The sequence below is a fragment of the Amblyomma americanum genome, chromosome 10 (genome assembly GCF_052857255.1).
Source record: "Amblyomma americanum isolate KBUSLIRL-KWMA chromosome 10, ASM5285725v1, whole genome shotgun sequence".
Lineage (NCBI taxonomy): Eukaryota > Metazoa > Arthropoda > Arachnida > Ixodida > Ixodidae > Amblyomma > Amblyomma americanum.
In genome coordinates this window covers 7,131,299-7,151,196 of record NC_135506.1, presented here as the reverse complement: position 1 = coordinate 7,151,196, position 19,898 = coordinate 7,131,299, and the positions used below count along the sequence as shown (strand labels likewise).

The window sequence follows — 19,898 nt, the reverse complement described above, 5'->3', positions numbered from 1 at the left end:
GCGTCGCCATGTTCTTTTGAAGAGAAGAGGGGGCTATGTGCCATGGGGGCGAGAGACACTCCCGTTTTTGTGCTCGCGGAAACAGTGAGCTTTTTGATAGCGCTGGCGAGTTTACGGCTCCTCCTCATTGGCTCCAACAGAGTGGTGCAACTCTTTGTGACGCACTGCCATTGTCCATATATGTTTTACGGTGGCCCGACCATCACCTTCGTAAGAAGCGAGAGTTCGTTATAACTGCAGCCAATATAAGTGGGCTCGGCTGTACCCATTTATCTGTTAAGCAACAATGGATGCCAAGCAGAGACAACTGAAGTCGAGGAGCTGCAGTCAGATGCAATATATGTAGTCAATTTGCAGACAACCTATAACTTCAAGCAGTTGATTGCAAGAGGTCATTAAGCTGAAAGTTAGTACACCTGTAACAATCTAGAGGGTCAATCACAGAACTTTACCTAAATGAGCTTTCCTGTCATCTGTGAATGAATGAGTGAACCACTCTGTTCAAATGTTCAAAGAGCAGTACCCTTTTTCTCTTGATGTTGACAAGCAAGCTTCCTAGCTTGCGTCAACTTAGAAACACGCATGCTCTTCCTGATGTCCTGTGTGTACGTCCATACAGCTGCAGAAATGTCCATGTGCGTCTGCCCCAAAGTCATCCAAGTCAAGCTCGAGAAGGAAAATGGAAGCTTCGGCTTCCTCATTCGTGGGGGCACCTGTCCCGAGAAACTCAAATGCCGTCCCCTGACAATCACTCACGTGCGGCCAGGAGCTCCTGCTGACAGGTAGGGAGTCACTCCTGTCATAGAAGAGCAGGCTCTCTTCTGCCAGATGCGAGCCTCAAAATTCTGCTCCAACCTGAGTTAATTGCAGCACTATGCAGCCAGCAGATACTGAAACAAACAGCCAATTGAATCCCCACGTCATGGAAGGAACAGCTTGAAACAATATGGAGATGATGACATGAATGGCAGTTAAGTCTTCGTACCGTGTGCACATGCTACTCTGCTTGCGACAGTGGTCCTTGCTGTGCTGCTCCCAGCATGTTGAGGACAACGATAAGGACTAATCTTTTCACACCATCTGAAGTTTAAAAAAAATAGCAGCACAGAGCATAGATACTACTGTTACTCATCAAATTACCTGCATGCATAGGCACGGGCAGAGGGGGAAAGGGGGGGCACAAATTTTTTACAATATTGCCCAGAAGACACGAATGGGAGCTACCATGAACTTTGGCCACCCCTTATGGAAAGACCTGTGCACGCATATGTCCGCATGTGTGAAAGACTGCACAGGCACCTATACAGCTTTGGGAAAATAGTATATACGCTAATGGCAAAAAAAAAAAAAACTTGCACAATTTCAGTCACAAGTTGTTTTTTCCTGTACAGCTACCATGCTGTGCAATGGATGACTGGGGAGGACAGAGTGGGTAACAAGAATGATTCAAAAAGTGAGCCAAACAGAGGTTAAAATTATGCATAGAGCTGATACAATTGTGCACAAATAAAAAGTATCTGTACTGGCACATTAAAAAGGTGCTGGCTAGTGCTGCATTTATTTTTTAAATAAGTATATGTCATCTAGGGACTTCAGAATGTAGCTATTTCTTAGATAAAACTGGAAAATAGAGTACTATGATTCCAAGATTATGAACCCCTGCATACTGCGATGCTCACACTATTTACAGAAAGAAGCTATGCTTTTAATTAAGCATATTTTTAAGGTTAATTCCACAAGCTTAAATTTTTTTGAATCACTGACTTTGATCAATACACCAGCTTCTATTAACCTCTACAAATACAGCAGGAAAAAAAAGCGAGAAAGTTGTAAGCAAACTTGCTCTGGGTACTCTTTGGAAATCTTTCAGAGAGGGCACAATCAAAGCAGGGGACCGTCTTCTAGCAGTCGACAACATCAACCTCAACAATGCTTCCCTCAACGAAGCAATGGCTGTCCTGAAGCAGGTTGAGAAGCAGGCTCTGCTCACTATAGAATATGATGTCTCGGTTATGGGTAAGTACCAGTTAACCATTAGTACTGCCCTGCAGCCTTTTTGATAGGGTTTCCATTTCCTGCTTACCAGCTTTATATATCTAAAATAACTTGCATCTGAGAACCTAGTACATTACCCTAGAATACCTAAGGTACTCTAGGTTAAGCATAACTTTGGACATAGGACCACTGATTTGCTTTACATGGTTGATTCAATTCCTCTCTCATGACAGGCCAAAGCCATTACAACAAGCTTGTATGCACACAAATCTAGACATTCATTCAGGGCAATCATTCAAAGCAGATTCAACTCGTAACAAGGGAATAACAGTCCTTGCTATGTTAGCAAAAAGTAGTAGGACCTGTCCTGTCCTTGGCTTTTGTATGCTGTCTTAGCGCCAAGTTCTTGATCAAACATTATCTCACTGTATAACCAAGACAAATTTCTCATCTATGAAAATTCAGAAAAGTTGCACAAATTTTTCAAAGCTATAGGCACAACTTCGAAGGATTTTGGCTGATTACTTCCCCATGAGAAACTGAAGCTCACCAACACTAAAAAAAGGCAACTTTTGATATTTAATAAAAGAAAACAAGAAACACCAACTAACTATCTAGCTTCAACTACCAACTCTAACAGCAGTCTGCACTACTCGACTATTGTTGGGTGTTTCAAAAGCATAAATGTAAATATGTGTGCTATAATATCCACTGAATATCCTATTATTCACACAGCCACACACAAAAAAGACCAACAGCTCACTTTGCTTGAAGCCATGTTTAGAAGGACATTGAGCACAAATATAAGTTCAGCTTTGTCTACAGATTACTATATTCCACTGACAAAGATAACAGTGTAACAGAAATTGGAGCTTCTATAAGCAAAAAAAAAAGCCAAAGACTCAAGTACAGGTGTCGTCATCACCGGCTAATTTCACAAGTAAACTGAATTGTGTCAGCACAGTTTTTTTGGCACAGATTCATTCAAATGGTGATCATGCAGTCATTTTAATGCAACAGCGTTAAGGCTGCCATTCTGCAAAAAAATCCGGCGGTGGTGACGCTGCGAGTGAAAAATCCCCGCAGAAGCAACTTAAGAGGGCCGCCTAGTTCACGTGACCTTGTGGAGTCACCACAACCTGCCCACCAGATTGTGAGCAAACTGACCACCATGGCAGCTGGCAATTACATTAATGACTGGTCGCTCTGGAAGAGCAACGTGGGTCACACAAGCCCACCGGTGGCAGCACCCGCCATTCGCACGGCAGTGGCACATCACTTAAGCGTTGCACCACTGTGCCAGGAATGGTATGAGGACTCCCAGGAGTCTATGAATGTAAAATTGACAATGGCAAATTTCGCATACAAGGGCATTAACTCATCAATGCCTCCTATTTCTTTTTGGCATAAGCGTCGCGAGCTTGAATAGAGTAGTGGAAAAATATTGTAATGCACGTTTCTCAGCAATAAGCAAGTTTTCTACTGCTGAACAAACATCAACATACTCCCTCAGAACCATAGAACTGATTTTACTACAAAGAGAAACTAAATCGACTTGTCCTCAGTGTCCCTTTAAACTAAGAGGCGATTTTTTTATATTGCAGTTAAATCAGGAGCACCCATACAGTGCAATGAACCTGCATTTTTCTCCATGCATACAGATGCTGTACGAAATGCGTCAGGACCCCTGCTGGTGGAGATCGACAAAACACCAGGAGCGCAGCTTGGAGCCACACTGACCCAAGTTCCGCATGGAGAAGGAGCGATCGTTTTCGACAGTATTAAGCAAGCAAGCATCGCTGAAAGGTTGACACTCGCTCCTTCAAATTCAAATAAGAAAATAGAAAGAGAGCAATAAATTAATGATGCTACATGGCACAACTCCATGCATGCAAAGACCATCAGAGATACCACAGTTCAATAGATGAGCAATGCATGAAGTGTGGTATTTTGAAACATTTCTGAAGTTGCCCCAGCTGAAGCCAGTCACCCTAAAGAAGTCAAGCATTAGTCAGTCAAGCATTAGGCGATGAAATCAAGAAGCATTAAATTGTAAATTTCGAGGTTTAATGTTCCAAGCAACACATGGGCTAGGAGGGAGTTAATTTTGAATGACGAGGTGATGTTTGATCGATCGACGGTGCTGATCTTGAAGTCTTCTTATGGTTCGGTGATACGGCGACACATTGCGGAACAGACTGGACAACTTCTTCGGGACACTATCTCTTTATTGCACGGGCACTCACAGGCGACCTGCCCTCCGATCCCCGTGTTAGCACCAAAAACTCGCCCTTAAATCACTTCACCCAGCATTCTGGGGACCCTTTTTGTAACCAATAGGAAATGCGCTTCTCAGAGCCAATCAGGACAATTTCGTTCAAACTGAAGGAGCCAATAGCACGCTGGTGCTCACGTTCTTGTTGTCTCGCGGGCGCTGCGCGAATTCCATGAAGATGGTGCGCATTTCCGCTTGGTTACAGCACACACACAGAAAATCACTAAAAACGCCAGCGGAAGCTCAGGGAAACCGAACACCCAGTCCAAACCGCGCGCACTGCCCTGGTCGTGCTTCCCCCTTCTGCTGCTCGCTCCGAGGCACCCGGTCCGTCACGCAGTCCGCTGTTGAAAGCAATAAATTTACACGCGACCCCCCCCCTCGAAACCCCAGGGGTCCGCGCGTCGGCCGCGTCTTGCGGCCCGAGTGCGACCTCACAAGAACGGGCCTCCTCACTGGCGGTTAACCGTCGTTGCCGCATCTGCCGCGTTTGTCTCAAAACAAACCCATTTCGGCGGTGCCGGGATGGTGGCTTCTCGAGGGGCCCCGCAAAAAAACTAACTCATACAAAACCACGGGGGCCAAGCTACCGGCTTCGGGGTGCACGCGTGATCGGTCCTTGAGCAACAGGTCGGCAACTTAACTCCTCCTTACCGAGAAGGTCGTGCGTACACTTGCTGTACGCACAACATGAATCATGTTACAAAAATAAAAATTGCGGAGGGACGTACGAAACAAAACATACCGAAAAGCACATCAATGATACACACAACTACCACATCTAACAAAACCAACTTACGTCTTAACAATAGTCACGTTAGTTTTCGTACGAACACATACACGCAAATGCGACACAACAATTTTTAGGCATTCGTACAGTGCGATGAAATACTACAGAGAATTGACTCATGGTCCCAAGTAACCACTGTTTAACTTGAAGCATACAAATACAGCGAATTCCACCGACATGCCAAACTAAACGAGGAATAATGAACCAGAGTGAATCACGCTCACACATATCAAGGCAGGACCCTGTCCTGCTAGCACTCAGTCCGCCATGTCGATCGCTACCACACGAGTTAGCTCTTGCACTTGTGTAACCTGCTGCCACAGGGGTACTCCTTTCTCTTTCTTTCAGCTTCCAATGTCGCTATCCAGCCTCGAAAGAGCATCTGAACTGGAGGACATAACTGTCCAGCCGCTTTCGCTCTTTAACCTTAGCTGGGCCCATCCATTTAGGTTGCATCTTCAGTGCTGGCCTGTACCCAGGACTTCTCCGTTGCTGAACTCTCGTACGGACGCAGCATTTTCGCTGTCCTCGTGAAGCGCGGTTTCACTCTCTGCCTTTGTTATTCTATCAGCGAACTTGACAGCGTCCTTCTGTACTCTATTCAGCCCCTCGAAAGCATCGGAGGTCAGTAACGCGTCCACTCCCTCAGCCAGCTCATTAGTAACGACAGAGTTTGAATGTTTGGGGGTTGGAGCTGCTGTCTCTCGTGACCAAACTCAGGGGAACATACATGAGATCAGCTGGGACCGTGTGGCCGAACGCGCCGCGCAGCTGCACCTTTCCCACGCCTTGCGCTTTGACGTTATCAGAGACAACCTCCTTCCTCAGTACCGTTATATCTGCACCCGAGTCCAGGCAAGCCTTGAACGAGCACACACCAGAGATCAGCTCCACCCAAGTCAGTCTACAGTCCTGAGCTGGCTTACTTGCCCCGGTCTCTGTCCCCGCCTCCAGCTCACAAGCTGCCCTCGCTGTAAATCTTGATGACAGCTGGGCCTCCCTGCCAGACTCCTGACCTGCTACTCCTTTTGATCTAGCCTGCGGACAGTTCCGCTGCATATGACCGAAGCCCCCGCACCCAAAGCACTTCAGTGCAGGTCGGCGTTCGTTTCTTTGCTCGCCGCCCCATGATTGGCTGCCTGCCTCTCGCGGCTGGCCATATATTTCGTTCGGCGCATCTACCGTTCTTGGGCAGTGAACAACTCTACTCTCCTCAAACTTTTCCGCAAGCTGAGCAGTCTTTGTGGGCTTAAACCACTCTCCTGTTTCGTGTTGCAGAACATATGCGCGCAGCTCATCTGACATCATGTTTGGCATGGTCCGCGACCAACTGGCTCAGATCTTCTAAAATTGTAATATTTCGACTACGCAAGTAGTAATCCAACAAAATTTCCAGTTTGGTTACGAACTGACCCCAGCTTTCTTTGCCCTTAACGCACGCATAGAGCCTGCGCTTGTACTCCTCAGGGGTGAGTTTCAGCTCGGTGAGCACCAGCTCTCCGATTTCTTTATAAGGGAGCACCCGATCGTTTGACTTGTTCGTGACCAGCGGGCGGCCCTTCTCATTCAGAAAGGGGAGTATGACCTGGCCAGAAATGTTGTCAGGGATTGAACAGCTCCGGAGCATACTTTCCGCTGTCTTAAACCATGCAGGCACAAGTTCATCAGATTCGGGCAACGGTGCAAGGACTGCCCTCAGCTCGTCCGTGTACTGCCCTAAATTTGTCCTACCTCCTTGACCTGCACCTTCGATGGTTCTGGATTCCATTCAGAGTAGCTTCAACTCGACAGCCAGTCTCAGCCTCTGTATCTCAAGCTCTTGTTCCCCGAGTCGCATGGCAGCATCACTGCTGCCCGTGGCTGCTCTGCTCTGCCCCTCCTCCGGAGTGCGCTGCTCTTCCGAGTTAGATACATTCTGTGAGCTTCCAGCCCCTGATTCCAACCCCCCAGATTCATCTGCGCGTTGGGATTGCGATCGTGTGGTGACCGACATGATGGACACGTAGCGAGCAGGAAAAGGGTCCACCTGAATTCCTCCGTCTCTGTCGTCCCACGTCGATCCTGAAGGATGGTGCCCCGCTTGGACCGCACAGGGCGCCGGCACGAACCGGCTCAGGAGTCACTTTGTGTTGTCATCATGCAGTGTCCGTATAGACGCATCTCTCGCCATCTCGGACGCCTGCACCGAAGAGGTGTTGTCCCGCCGCAGCCGCAGACGCCGCCTAGTTGGCCTTTGCTCTATTAGCTTCTGGCTTGGGTCTTGTTGCTCCGCCGAGTTGCAGCGGCCTCGTCCAAGAATCTCCTCGGCTGCCGTCCTCTCTTCGCTTTCAACAGCTGACGAGGCCTCTCGCCAGCAGGTCGCTCGCTTCTTCTGCAACGGGCGCCCAGGTGCTGCGATGGCGAGCCAAAACTGCAGGGCTTCTCACCAAGCTGTCGCCCTCCGCTGGTGTACCATAGTGCCCGTGTCCGCTCCGCAGAAAGCCGCTGGAATCATCCTGTTGACTGCGCCAGTTAATTTTGAATGATGAGGTGATGTTTGATCGACCGATGTTGGTGATCGACAGATCGATGGTGCTGATCTTGAAGTTTTCTGATGGTTCGGTGATTCCGTGTTCATGCCAAAAACTCGCCCTTAAATTCCTTCGCCCAGCATTCTGGGGACCCATTTTGTAACCAATAGGAAATGCGCTTCTCAGAGCCAATCAGGACAATTTCGTTCAAACTGAAGGAGCCAATAGCACGCCGGTGCTCACATTCTTGTTGTCTCGCGGGCGCTGCGCGAATTCCACGAAGATGTTGCGCATTTCCGCTTGGTTACAGCACACAGACACAAAATCACTACAAACACCAGTGGAAGCTCAGGGAAACCGAACACCCAGTCCGAACCGCGCGCACTGCCCTGGTCGCGCTCCCCCCTTGTGCTGCCCGCTCCGAGGCAGCCGGTCCGTCACGCAGTCCGTTGTTGAAAGCAATAAATTTACACGCGACCCCCTCTCGAAACCCCAGAGGTCCGCGCGTCGGCCGCGTCTTGCGGCCCGAGTGCGACCTTACAAGGACGGGCCTCCTCACTGCCGATTAACCATCGTTGCCGCCATCTGCCACGTTTGTCTCAAAACAAACCCATTTCGGCACCAGTAGGATGCCGGCCTCTCGAGGAGCCCAGACAAAAAAAAACTAACTCATACAAAACCAAGGGGGCCAAGCTACCGGCTTCGGGGTGCGCGCGCGATCGGTCCCTGAGCAACAGCTCGGCAACTTAACTGAGGGATACCATAGTGGAGGGCTCCGGATTAATTTATACTGCCTGGCCATCTCTAACATGCAATTACATTGAATAGCACATGGGCGTTTTTGTACTTAGCCTCCACCCAATTACGGCCGCCGTGGCTAGGGTCGAGCCCATGACCTTGGTATCAGCAGCTGCATGCCAATTCACTGCCACTGCAGTGGGTCTTCAAATTGCTAAGAGTTTCTTGTTCACAATGAAGGAGATGACTATAGGTGCACCCTGAAATATTTATGAAAGAATCGAGCTGTTGCTGGCAGTAATGTCTGAACCAAAACTATAGTATGACATCTTAAGAGTATGTTTTGGATACTTCAGTCAAACCCCACTATAACGAATGCCCCGACACTGAAATTTCCGCCACAACGAAGTATTTCCGATTGCCTGTGAGGATACCATACAAGGCAATGCAATTATTTTTCCCTACAACGAACAATTTTCGGAGCGAGGTTCCGCTTCAACGAAATTTTTCCGAGTAAGCGGTTGATTTTTTTTCGCACGTGCTCGTATCTCGTTAGGTTGTACCAAACACACATTTGCACTTTCAGTTGCGTAGCTGACATTCCGTGGAGAATCGGAATTAATGCGCAGTCGCGTACACATAAAGATGCGATGTGGCACACGACTGCCAGCGATGTTTTTGCCGACGGCCCGGACCCCGCGCTTGCAAACCGCTGTTTTTGGTGCAAGGCGTCTTTGGACTTTTTCGCTCGCTTCGCTGACGAAGGCATAACGGAAATGAGTTCTACAGTATTCATTTCAGTGTGAAGCAATTGTGCCAACGAAAATCGGTTATGACAAACGGCGGCTAGTTCCAGAGCACTTTTTCCGAGGCTTCTTTGCGGAGCACATAAGGCCTAGCGACACCGAGCAAGCGGCGCGCAACGATCCGCTGTCACCCAGCGTGCTGGTGGGCGGCACGCTGTTGCAAGAAGCCTGGCGCCGGCTAGGCCACTCTAGCCTTGCTTTTTCGCCACAGTCGAGCATTGCGATAACTATTTTTTTTCTTCATCTGATGCACTCTGGCACTGACCGAATACAGCCACGGCGAGTGTTGATGGTTCTTGCCGGATGTCTCAACAGAATGCCACTCCGCCAGTATGTTCGTACTGCGCATCACAAAACATAAAATGTCTTTGAACAATCGAAGCAACTGCATTTCTGGCACGTCATGTAAAGGATTTCGACGTGCATGTGACTGGTACCCAAAGCGCAGTGACGCGGGCGCATGCGTGCGTAGTCCACGCTGCAATGACTCCAGGCAGCGTGGTCTAAGTATAAGCTCTCACATGATGAAAGCAGGGGCACTTTCAAACACATTGGGGGAAAAAAAAAAGACATTAGTTTCATTAGCAAATGTAGCGGGTGCGTTTATTACGCGATTCCAAGATTTTTGGAGTGCCAAGAAAATCGCAATGGCGCCGTTATCGAAACAGCGAAAAACCAAAAGCGACAAATTTTTGTAAAATAAATGTTGTTTATGAACTATCCAGTCCAATCTGTCAATGTTGTGGCCCGATTTCACGACAACAAAGCTTCTGTTTCAACGAAATTTCTCGCGGGTGCCGTGGATTTCGCTGAAGCGGGATTAGACTGTATTTCAAATTCAATGTTGCCACAAACAAAATGATGCACTGTACACTCTTAAAATAAAGAAAAAAATGGCAATGGCCGGCAGTTTGAAAAACTGTTCGACGTAAGCAGTTGCAAGACTTGGCTACATATTTCAGACCACCGCTGAACAAAGTGAGATGTACTTTTTTCCATGAAGAATGGAGACACTTGTATGCTTCTGCATACTCAGCCTCCACACAAGCACTAGGTTCTACAGAAGAGTACACCCAGGATTATCTAAAAATATCTGCAATAATACACTTTAATAATCCAGCTTTCAGAAAAAAATATGAGTAAAAGCCAAGAAGTAAAAAAGAATTAAAAATTGAAATGAGAAGTGCTATGTACACATAAGGCAATGATGGTAGTGCGACATTATAGAAGTGACGTGGCTTCTGATGTCTGGTCTCTATGTCAGGTGCGGGGCCCTCCATGTTGGTGACCAGCTCCTGGCCATTGATGGGACCCGGGTGGACCAGATGACTGCAGCAGAGGCCATGCAGCTCCTGAAAATGGCCGTCGGAGATATCATCAGACTGGAGATCCTCCCCATCAGCCAAATGGCTCTTAGGAAATGCCCCAGCTCACAGTCAAAGAGGAGTGAGTTAAACCAAGTGCAACTAATGTAAAGCTACCAACCGATACTATCCCAATGTCGCTGCTACTGGCTATGACCTAATACATGCACACCTGCTATTAAGGGTATAATGAATGCAATTATTTTAAAAAGAACTTGATCTCACTGCCACCTCTGCATGCCAGCTGAAATAGATATGCAGTGCATGAATTACTTGATGCAGCCTTACATCTCACGCATTTTGCTCTAGATGCAAAGAAAGAATTTTTTGCAAACAGTCTTTGCCAAAGTTCCATAAACTTATGACAATGGGTGCATACATGAAGTGAAGGTAATTATCACTGCATTCAATACATTAAGTCCTGTCATTAAAGATAAAAATGTTTAGAAAGCAAAAGGCAGCAATGGGGGGGGGGGGGTCAGTGAAGTAAGTGTGGATGCATATGAATACATTATAGCAGCCAACTTGCATCCTTATAAAATGTTTAGAAGCAATTCATCAGGTATGTGGAGATGTACGATTATCTTTGACTACATGTGGCCAGGTATATATATAAAAGACTACTCATTGTTAAGAGTAATGTACCTAAACCATCAGTATTATTCACTGCACCCAACTAATTTTTAACTAGAACTTATTCATTTGGCAAACTCTTAAAACATAATTCATTGACAGATGTTAACTGAAAAGCACCGAGAGTTTTCAGCCTAACCACAGTAAATAAGCTGCAGCTGTCAATTCTTTGAAATGAAATCTATTGGGTAAGAACTGGTACATACGCACTGTCCTCAACAGCCTACAAAAAAAAATTACATTTTCCTCTCACTACAAAACATTCTGTGAATCCATTTGTGATAACATTAATGCAAGTCAGAAAGCATATGCCCTGGCGTTGCTACTCTTGGTATCCAAGATGCAGCTCTTCTGAAAAATGGTTCAAGCCCAGAATGTTGTAGCTGAGTTCTAAACAATTACACTCTTATTTCCACTTGCCTATTCTCTTGCACATCACGTGCAGCAGTTTTTTCAGGAGGAAATTGCTCATCTGGTAGAACAAGCTTAACCCACAATCTGCCTATTCGAGTTACGCTGATGTGAGAACTTTTAGCCTATACCTCAGTGATAGGCAGAACATTCTGTAATTTCTGTACATGTTGCGTGTGCACCTCGAGGCATGCTGGAAGTTGCCTGCATTCATGTCATGTAATTGAAATTGCCCATTGCAGACACCAATACTCAATTTATTTCACTTATTTAAGCCCCATATAGGCATTACAGAGGAAAGGGAGGGAGGCAGAACCCGGCAAAAGTAAAAATAATATGCAGACATAATGCAAAAACAGGTTAGGAATTTACCTTATTTTACACCCTGCTTATAATGCAAAAGACAACACAGATCTTGTCAAGCCTTAGCACTCGTTTCCTGCAATGGTTTCGCCTATTCTTATTAGATACTGAACTGAACTTTTTCAAAGTGCAGAAATTGAAGTTCTGCTCCTTTGGGTTCTTTCAAATTCAAGGTGCAGCAGCCGCAGGGCAGGGCTATGCCTCCAGCTATGACACCCTGTCATCTATGGGGGCCCATTCAAACCGGTCAGCAGCCACGGCACAGGGACGCTGTCCGTTGCCGCCACTCCCTCCACCACCCCCACAAGTGCCCTCGACCCCATCTTCATCACGAAGAGGCAAGCCCAGCAGGAAACAGCTGCCAGAATACCTGTCGAGCTCTTCAAATGGTACAGTATATGTGCAGAGATTGTGCTACATGCTCACAGAGACCAGTCTTGCACAGTACTGAACTACCATTTTTGATGACGCTTATTTTCGCATGACGAAAACATCCAACAGAGTTCATCTCGATAAGAACACTGACAAATCTGCCAAAAGAAAAGCATCCAGTGCATTCAATTACATGAGCCATGTCTGCGTACTGCCGCAAAGGTAACGATAAAGAGTCTCTCTGTGAGGTTCAGAGGAGGTACAATAGCATGACAGCATAGCTCCTGCTAAAAAGGCAATGTGCGAGCATTTGCAGTTCAGTGTCTTTAACAAAGCTTGGAGGAGACTGTTCTATTCCTTGATCCCACAAATGCACTTGACACCTGCATACGATGATACCAACAAAAACACGAGTGTGGCCACAAATGTTTCATTGCATACCATTTAAATCTACTGCTGCACCCAGTAGGAAAGTGCTCTAAATGATAACCCCCAGAATGACAGTTGTAGTGAATGGCCCTTACACTCTCTGTCCCCCATGGGAGAAAAAACCTACCAGACGACCATTAAAGATACTGCTGGTTTGGGCTGCCTATGGTCTTGTTGCACAGTAATGAGCAACTGTGCGGTGGCGCACTAAGTGGATGCCATGCGACTGCCTGACAAGCCACGGCAGAGTATTGCAGTGAATGTCACCATCATGGCACCAGACAAAAGGATAAAGTTGCGTAAGCCATGAGGGAAGCTCTAAGGTCAATCTATTGCTGCTCCACCTGCGCTTATCAAGTCAGAGAAACTGGATACCAAATATCTTGCAATCGGACCAAACCCCTTGTCCACCTAGTGCCACAAAAAAAAATTCCCGCTTTTTAGAGAAATCAAACAGAGTTCACATCATTTTTTTGACACCTGGCATATGTTTTTTCTCTGCTCAACCGTGTCTCTGTAGCCGGCCTCTTGTTCAAACACATCCTGCCTGCAGCGTCCATTTCGTCCGTGTATGGCGTCCCCCCCTGCCTGTTTGGGCCGAGCCAGCTGAGCCACACCGAGACCACCCAGGTCATCATCTACGCCGACCACAAGGGCTTTGGCTTCGCCCTGCAGGGCCCCACCCCCTATGCTTCCGATCCACTGCCACCCGTGCCGACAATCAGCAGCATTGATCCGAGGGGACCAGCCGAGAGGTGAATGCAGCTGCTTTCATTTATGTTGTTGCAACCAAATACGGTACTGCTCCCATTAATTACATGCCACGGTGGATTAGTAGCTATGCTGTTAAATTGCCACGCCTAGGGTAACGGGATAGAATCTCTGCCACAGCGGCCACATTTCAATGGAGACAGAATACAAAATGCCCGTGTGCTGTGCAATGTCAATGCATGTTACAGAACACCAGGCAGACAAAATTAATGCAGAACCTTCAGTAGTTCTCATAGCCTCCACATGCAGCATTGGGATGTTAACCCCGTATACCATACTGCAGCTATTACTTCTGCAATGCCCAGGCATTGACAGCGTCGGAATAAAACATCCAGGATTTCATCACTGATGGTCTCTTCATGACAGAAATGGGAAAAACTAGGAGATTTATTAGGAAAAAGATAATCACAGCATGGTTAAATTTGGCTAATTTTGACAGTGAAGTGAACAAAACGACTGTGACGGGCCATTTCTTTTCCCACTAGGACGGGAGTCGTCCAAATCGGAGACCGAGTCCTCACTGTGAATGGACAGTCGACTGAGGGCCTGTCAGTTGAGGAGGTCACCCAGCTTATCCAGCAGTCTCGACCTCGAGTGGTCCTCGACATCGAGTTTGACGTCGCAGAGTCGGTCATCCCAAGCAGCGGCACTTTTACTGTCAAGCTGGCCAAAAAGGGCCCCGGTCTCGGAATCACCATCACATGTAATCAATCTTGTATCCCTTTTATCTTTATGCATCTGTTGTAAACACTCCTTTCAACTGTCTGCATATCAGTGGTATCAAGATCAAAATGCATACAAATTTCTGACTAGCAAATGAAACGATAGTATGGCTTGAATACACTAAGAGTGCAAAAAACTGCTTGGCATTTCTTGAAGGCCGAATGATTTAACGGTCTTGTGTTAACACTGCTGTCTCAACACACTTCTAGCGAGCATCAGCTTTGAATCCACAAACCTCGACCATAAAATTAGGTTGCCATCACCGATTCGCAGTTCAGTACATGGAGAAGCCAGAAACTGGACATACAAGCTCACTTCTTAGTGTTGCTTCGATATTATTTAATGTGCTTTGAAAATGTTTCTCTAAGTGAGTTGCTAAAATGTCAACTGTGAGCTTGTCAGTAATAAGCCACAAGTGAAACACCTAGTCAAGCCGGAGTCAATAGCTTTTTGCTCAGGTACCTGTTCCAGTTTTGTGCATACATCTAGAGAGACAAATGTGAATTGAATTCACTGAAACAAATCCTGTTGGTTCTCTTTAAAAGCGCCCAAGAACAGGCGGCCCGGTGAGCCCCTCTTGATCTCCGACATAAAGCACGGCAGCGTGGCACATCGCACGGGCACCCTACAGCCTGGCGACCACCTCCTTGCTATCGATTCAGTCCGCATGGACAACTGCACCATTGAAGATGCCGCACAGATTCTGCAGGCTTCCGAGGAAGTCGTCAAGTTGCGGATACGCAAGGACGAAGCTTTCTGCGGTTAGTCACCCCCGTGTGACCTCAACCTGACCAACAAGTTTTATTCAAAACAAAGTTGGACAGGAATCTGAGCTCTTATTTGGAGACTTTGCAGATATGTTGCCAATAAGCATCATAAGCTGCTGCAATTTCTTCAGTCTCGCGATCAACCTTCTGCTTCATGAAAGCTGTGATGTGTGTATTTGTTACAGCATTCCACAAGTGATTGCTGGTAAATTTTTTTTGCACAATCTTTGTGACTATTACCAGGCAGGCAAAAAAAAAAAAAAATGGAAGGGATAGAAAGACTTACAAATTCTTGAAAACTTTTGTCATGCTAGCCTATCTGTGCTTAGCAAAGCTCGAATAGTTAGTATTTGAATAAACTTGCACGAGCAATGCAAAAATCTATGCACAGAGGAACCAGACGCAACGGGAGCCGTCATCTTCACTGTGGAGTTGGCCAGACATGGCGGACCATTGGGAATTACCATCTCGGGAACGGAAGAGCCATTTGACCCCATCATCATATCAGGATTGACTGAGGGAGGCCTAGCGGAGAGGTGAACCAAATCCCATTATACTGTGCTGTTTTTCAAGATTGTGTCTTACTCTGAGTAGTGAAGGTTTATTCCATTCCCATAGCCATCACCTGTCTCCATTCTGTTTGCTCACACAGCAGACACCATCCACATGATGGGATTGATGCTCAAGTTATGTCTGCTTAAGCAACAGGCCAAGAATGATGACGAGTAGCAAACAAGGATGAGGAAAATGAAGCTCACACATGGTGCTCACGTTACTTCTCTAATATTGGCCATGAAACAGCTATTATGTGCTTGAAAGGCCTACATGGCAACGCAATTACAAAGAAAAAAAAAACATAATTTCACGGTAAACGATACAGCATATCAGTGTCATATGGCTGCTGATTGGAATTATGGATCGCGAAGATCTTTGTTTGCTGAAAACTCTCATATTTCGAGCATTATCAAGGTTCCATTTGAACAGATGTACCATCTGAACACAAGTAACTGAAACTGTTCTTAAATGAAACCATGGCAAACTCAGCAGGAAGTAACCAGAACATGTTACAGATATATCTTACAGTAAAAGAAATGAAAATCGCACTCTGGATGCAGTTCTTGCTACAGTAGATCCCCTCTATAATAGAGTCATTCAGGACAGCAAAACATTTTTTTGCTATATCAGCACTACTAAACAAGTTGTGTCAGTTTAGGAAAGAAACACTTTGCAATACTTTCCATCCTGCTGTAATCATCCCAATATGTACTACCAATTTATTTTCAGTTGTGATGTTCATACTATGTTTTTGATTTTGTCGAATACTTATGGAAGTACCCTATTTACATGAATGCAACGTGGCAAAGAATATAATGAGAGTTTGATTCTATATGAAAACCAATACTTTTCGTGAACGTGACATTACTATCTTCCACAACCTCAGTGTCTTTTAAAAAGCAGTTCAAGAAATGCACGTGAGACAATCAAGCGCGGCAAAACAGCCCATGCAGTGCCGCTGCGCCTCCGCTTCTTGCCACCGCTGCTTCGTGCCCATTGCCCAATACTTCACCCGTTCACTCTTTTTACCCTGTCCCTACTCCTCTCTGGTCTTCTACCACCTTTCCTTTCTCAGCGGCCCGCGCATTTCATTTTCACATTCATAACTTGCTTTTCTTTTTTCTCTTCCGTGTAAACTGCGGACTTTGCGTCACGACCCCAAGGTCTTCAAAAAGTCAAGCAGCTCACAAGGCTGGTGGTTAAGCCATCTCAAAAAGCGCCGTTTTACTGTCTTCCATAACGACATCCATTTGCCTATTACTACTGGCATTGCGATTACATCGTAGCATGTCTGTTGTTCGAGAAGTCCTAGATTTCGCGCACCAATTTCGTCATTCTGCAAGAAATACATCGCTTCGTAAAGCCTTTTTTACTACAACTGTGTCTTCAATAAAGACGTCTTTGCTATGAACCAAAAACGACAGTTGTCTATGGAAGGCCAAATGGGGCCACAGTTTCCCTCGACCATACCCATGTTTTTACTATCTGCGAATTTACTCTAGCTGCTGTACTGGCTTGCATTACTTCTGTCCACAGGACGGGAGCACTACATGTCGGTGACCGAATCCTCGCCATCAACGGACAAAGCCTGCGTGGAAAGCCACTAAGCGAGGCTATCCTCCTGCTACAAAACTCCGGAGATGTTGTCACACTGAAAATATCCAAGTCCCCAAGAAATCAAGGTACAGAAGCTTTTGTGCTTAGCTGTTTGATTGAACAGCGGTGCAAACAGTTTTACAGAAGCGTTCCGTGAGCTAGGCAAATACCTGCCTCCTGAAAAAGTAGCAGATGACGGCTTTGACACCATGGAAGAGAAGTTCAGGCTGTTCCACTTTATCCACACACCATTTAGCTTAGTGGCATGTTCTACCATTCAGTGTAGTATGGTTGTCGTCAATGGCAGTTCAGTCCAGCAAGAGCATGTTCATAGAACAAAACCTCTTGTAAAGTTTCTCTTCAACACAACCACTCAGAAAAACAAGATCTCCCTGACAATCTCATTACCAGTACTTCAACCTGAAAGGGTGGGAAGCCAGATTAGTAAACAGTATTCCAGCTAAAGCAAAAAAAATATTACTTTACAAATACGTGAAGAACCAAAATTATAAAATACTTATCCCATAGTACTACACATTGCATAAAAGCAGATTTATTTCTTGCATCGAGGCTACACAGCCTAATGCCAGCAATCTCCAAGTGTGCACACCCAGTACTGAGCTCACTGAGTCGTATTTTCAGGCCTGGACGCACACCGGATCGAGCGGCCCAAAGAGGTGAGCCCAGCTCTTCGCAGGAGCCTAGTGGCAACACCACCGGTGCCCTGCCTCGCCACAACAGAGCCTCGTCCCACGTTTCAGCCCGAGCCCAGCAGCTTCCTGAACCTGTACGCCACCCCTATCCCAAGCGTCGACAGCGCAGTCGAGTCGTGGGACAGCTATGGCGGACTCGAGGCTGCCGCGGCCGCAGCTGCTGCCAATGGCGCAGCTCCCACATTGGCAAAAGTCGTGCCTTCAACGCCAGACATTGCCCGTCGGGAAACAGGTATCGATGCAGGCTCCCGTTAGGAGGTGAAACTTGACCCAACCAAACAAAGTTGCAGAATGGTCAGTAGCAGACTGCAACAACACACTGTGCTGAGGTGCCATCTGTAGTGTGAAGTCGTCCCACATTAACCCCCTCCCATGATGTGAAAAAACGTCTGCTCTAGGACTGCTGCCCTTGTTAGGATGTCAGCTAGTGCACTATATGATCAGCATAGCCAGCAGTAACAACTGCTGCTAAACTGCATCTTATTCGCATTCTGAGCAAAACAAACCAGGTGTGTAGCAAAACAAACCAGGTGTGTGCACCTGATATCAATTTCTTCCGCCACTCTCATATAGCCCCATGTAAAACTCCTGAACTGCAGCATAACATGCTGAATTGCTTCAACGTAGATCCCCCTCCTCTACTCTTCTTTCCCCAGATTTAAGTCTGTGGGTGAGACATCCAGATATTTCATTTCATGGTGCAATCCAGTACCCTTTTAACACCCGTTTGAAAAAATCCTGAGCCACCCTCTGTCAGAACTCCGATTTACCTATGAGAGCTCTACCCACTTTTTGGCATAGCTATTCTAGCGGATGGTACGGTGGCAGACCCTACGTGGTATGTCCATGGTTCTTGAGATATTTCCTCAAGCGCTGGAAACATTGCTTACCATATGAAAGGCAGTTCAAGAAGATGCATACTTACACATGTGATTTTGTTCTCAAGTTTACATCCAGCTGAACTCTAAATGTTTTCAGACAGAAGATGCTGCCGCAATGCCTTGCACTGTGCACTTCATTTTCCATGCTCACAAACCTTTTACTCATGAACACAAAAACTGTGCGGCCACAATAGCGGCTTTCCACCTAAGTGAATAACTAGAAATTGTGATCTTACGAAAACAATGTGAATATAGCCCTGGTCACATACTTGGAAGATATTCAAACTGCACATCCTTTCCTGCAATGTCCACACATTGCCCAAATTAAAACCCCATTGTCAGTCTCTAGAACAAATGCACTGAGAATGACACCCTTCTAAACAAAGCCCAATATCTCGTTTAAAAAATGCAGACGTTCCAACAACTGTGGCGCAGCCGTCGTCTCCGAAACAGTCCTGCTCAAATGTGTCTGCTGAACTCAAGTCTTGGGAGAGAGACGTGTGGGGCCATCGACCCCCACCGAATCTCACCGCTATCCCTGGCCCGAGTGCGTCGAACACTCAGACTTTCATCCCGACGAGCAGCCATTCGGCCGCATCAGACAGCGGCTCTGCAGACTGGTCCAAGGTCCTCGAAGACCTTGAGACATGCGGACAGTCCAAGCTGCTCCGGCAGATAGAACGCAGCATCATGGGTAGTCTGCCTTCTATTGCACCCCTGCCGAACCCAGAGATGCACCTGCCGAATCCAGAAAACCTCCAGTATGATGACCTGTATGGATTTCAGTCTCGACTCCAATCAGACGACACATCAACTGAATGCGAGTTCCAAACGGCCGATCATGAACAAGCACCGTTCACTCTGTCACCGTACGAAGTCCAGCACGATGGGCATCGCCATGGCGACGGTTCTGTGACGCCTTATCCCAACTACGGTGGCCGCATGACTGCACCCATTCCCATCGAAGTGCACAGGGTGACGCTTTTCAAGGACAAAGTCTACGAGGACTTTGGCTTCAGTGTGTCCGACGGCCTGTACGAAAAGGGTGTGTACGTCAACCGAATCCGGCCAGGCGGACCAGCTGACATGAGTGGGATACTCAAACCATTCGACAGGATCTTGCAGGTATGTTGCAACACCTTATAATAAACTAATGGCGCAATCTAAATGACAATCTAGAGCAAGTTTTCTTGCTCCCCGAAACCA

At 46.7% G+C, this 19,898-nt stretch overlaps 2 protein-coding genes across 9 annotated transcripts in view; one reads left to right on the top strand and one right to left on the bottom strand.

The window, feature by feature from the left end:
• Positions 1–19,898, top strand: part of Grip (Glutamate receptor interacting protein) — a 121,904-nt gene that overhangs the window by 100,170 nt on the left and 1,836 nt on the right. For 2 of the 8 annotated variants that reach the window (XM_077640354.1, XM_077640350.1), the window contains exons 6-18: positions 620–782; positions 1,871–2,016; positions 3,657–3,801; positions 10,379–10,560; positions 12,059–12,274; positions 13,240–13,441; positions 13,943–14,160; positions 14,726–14,941; positions 15,339–15,483; positions 17,039–17,184; positions 17,741–17,775; positions 17,860–18,043; positions 19,105–19,817. In XM_077640354.1, coding sequence (XP_077496480.1) covers positions 620–782; positions 1,871–2,016; positions 3,657–3,801; positions 10,379–10,560; positions 12,059–12,274; positions 13,240–13,441; positions 13,943–14,160; positions 14,726–14,941; positions 15,339–15,483; positions 17,039–17,184; positions 17,741–17,775; positions 17,860–18,043; positions 19,105–19,817 — 2,711 coding nt within the window. Of the gene's footprint in view, positions 1–619; positions 783–1,870; positions 2,017–3,656; positions 3,802–10,378; positions 10,561–12,058; positions 12,275–13,206; positions 13,442–13,942; positions 14,161–14,725; positions 14,942–15,338; positions 15,484–17,038; positions 17,185–17,740; positions 18,044–19,104; positions 19,818–19,898 lie in introns of all 8 variants that reach the window. The other 6 variants (XM_077640353.1, XM_077640349.1, XM_077640352.1 and 3 more) reach the window with 3 other exon arrangements.
• Positions 10,205–19,898, bottom strand: part of Mcm2 (DNA replication licensing factor Mcm2) — a 30,969-nt gene continuing 21,275 nt past the window's right edge. The window contains exon 19 of the mRNA XM_077640355.1: positions 10,205–10,466. The gene's annotated coding sequence lies outside the window, so the exon portion shown is untranslated. The remainder of the gene's footprint in view (positions 10,467–19,898) is intronic.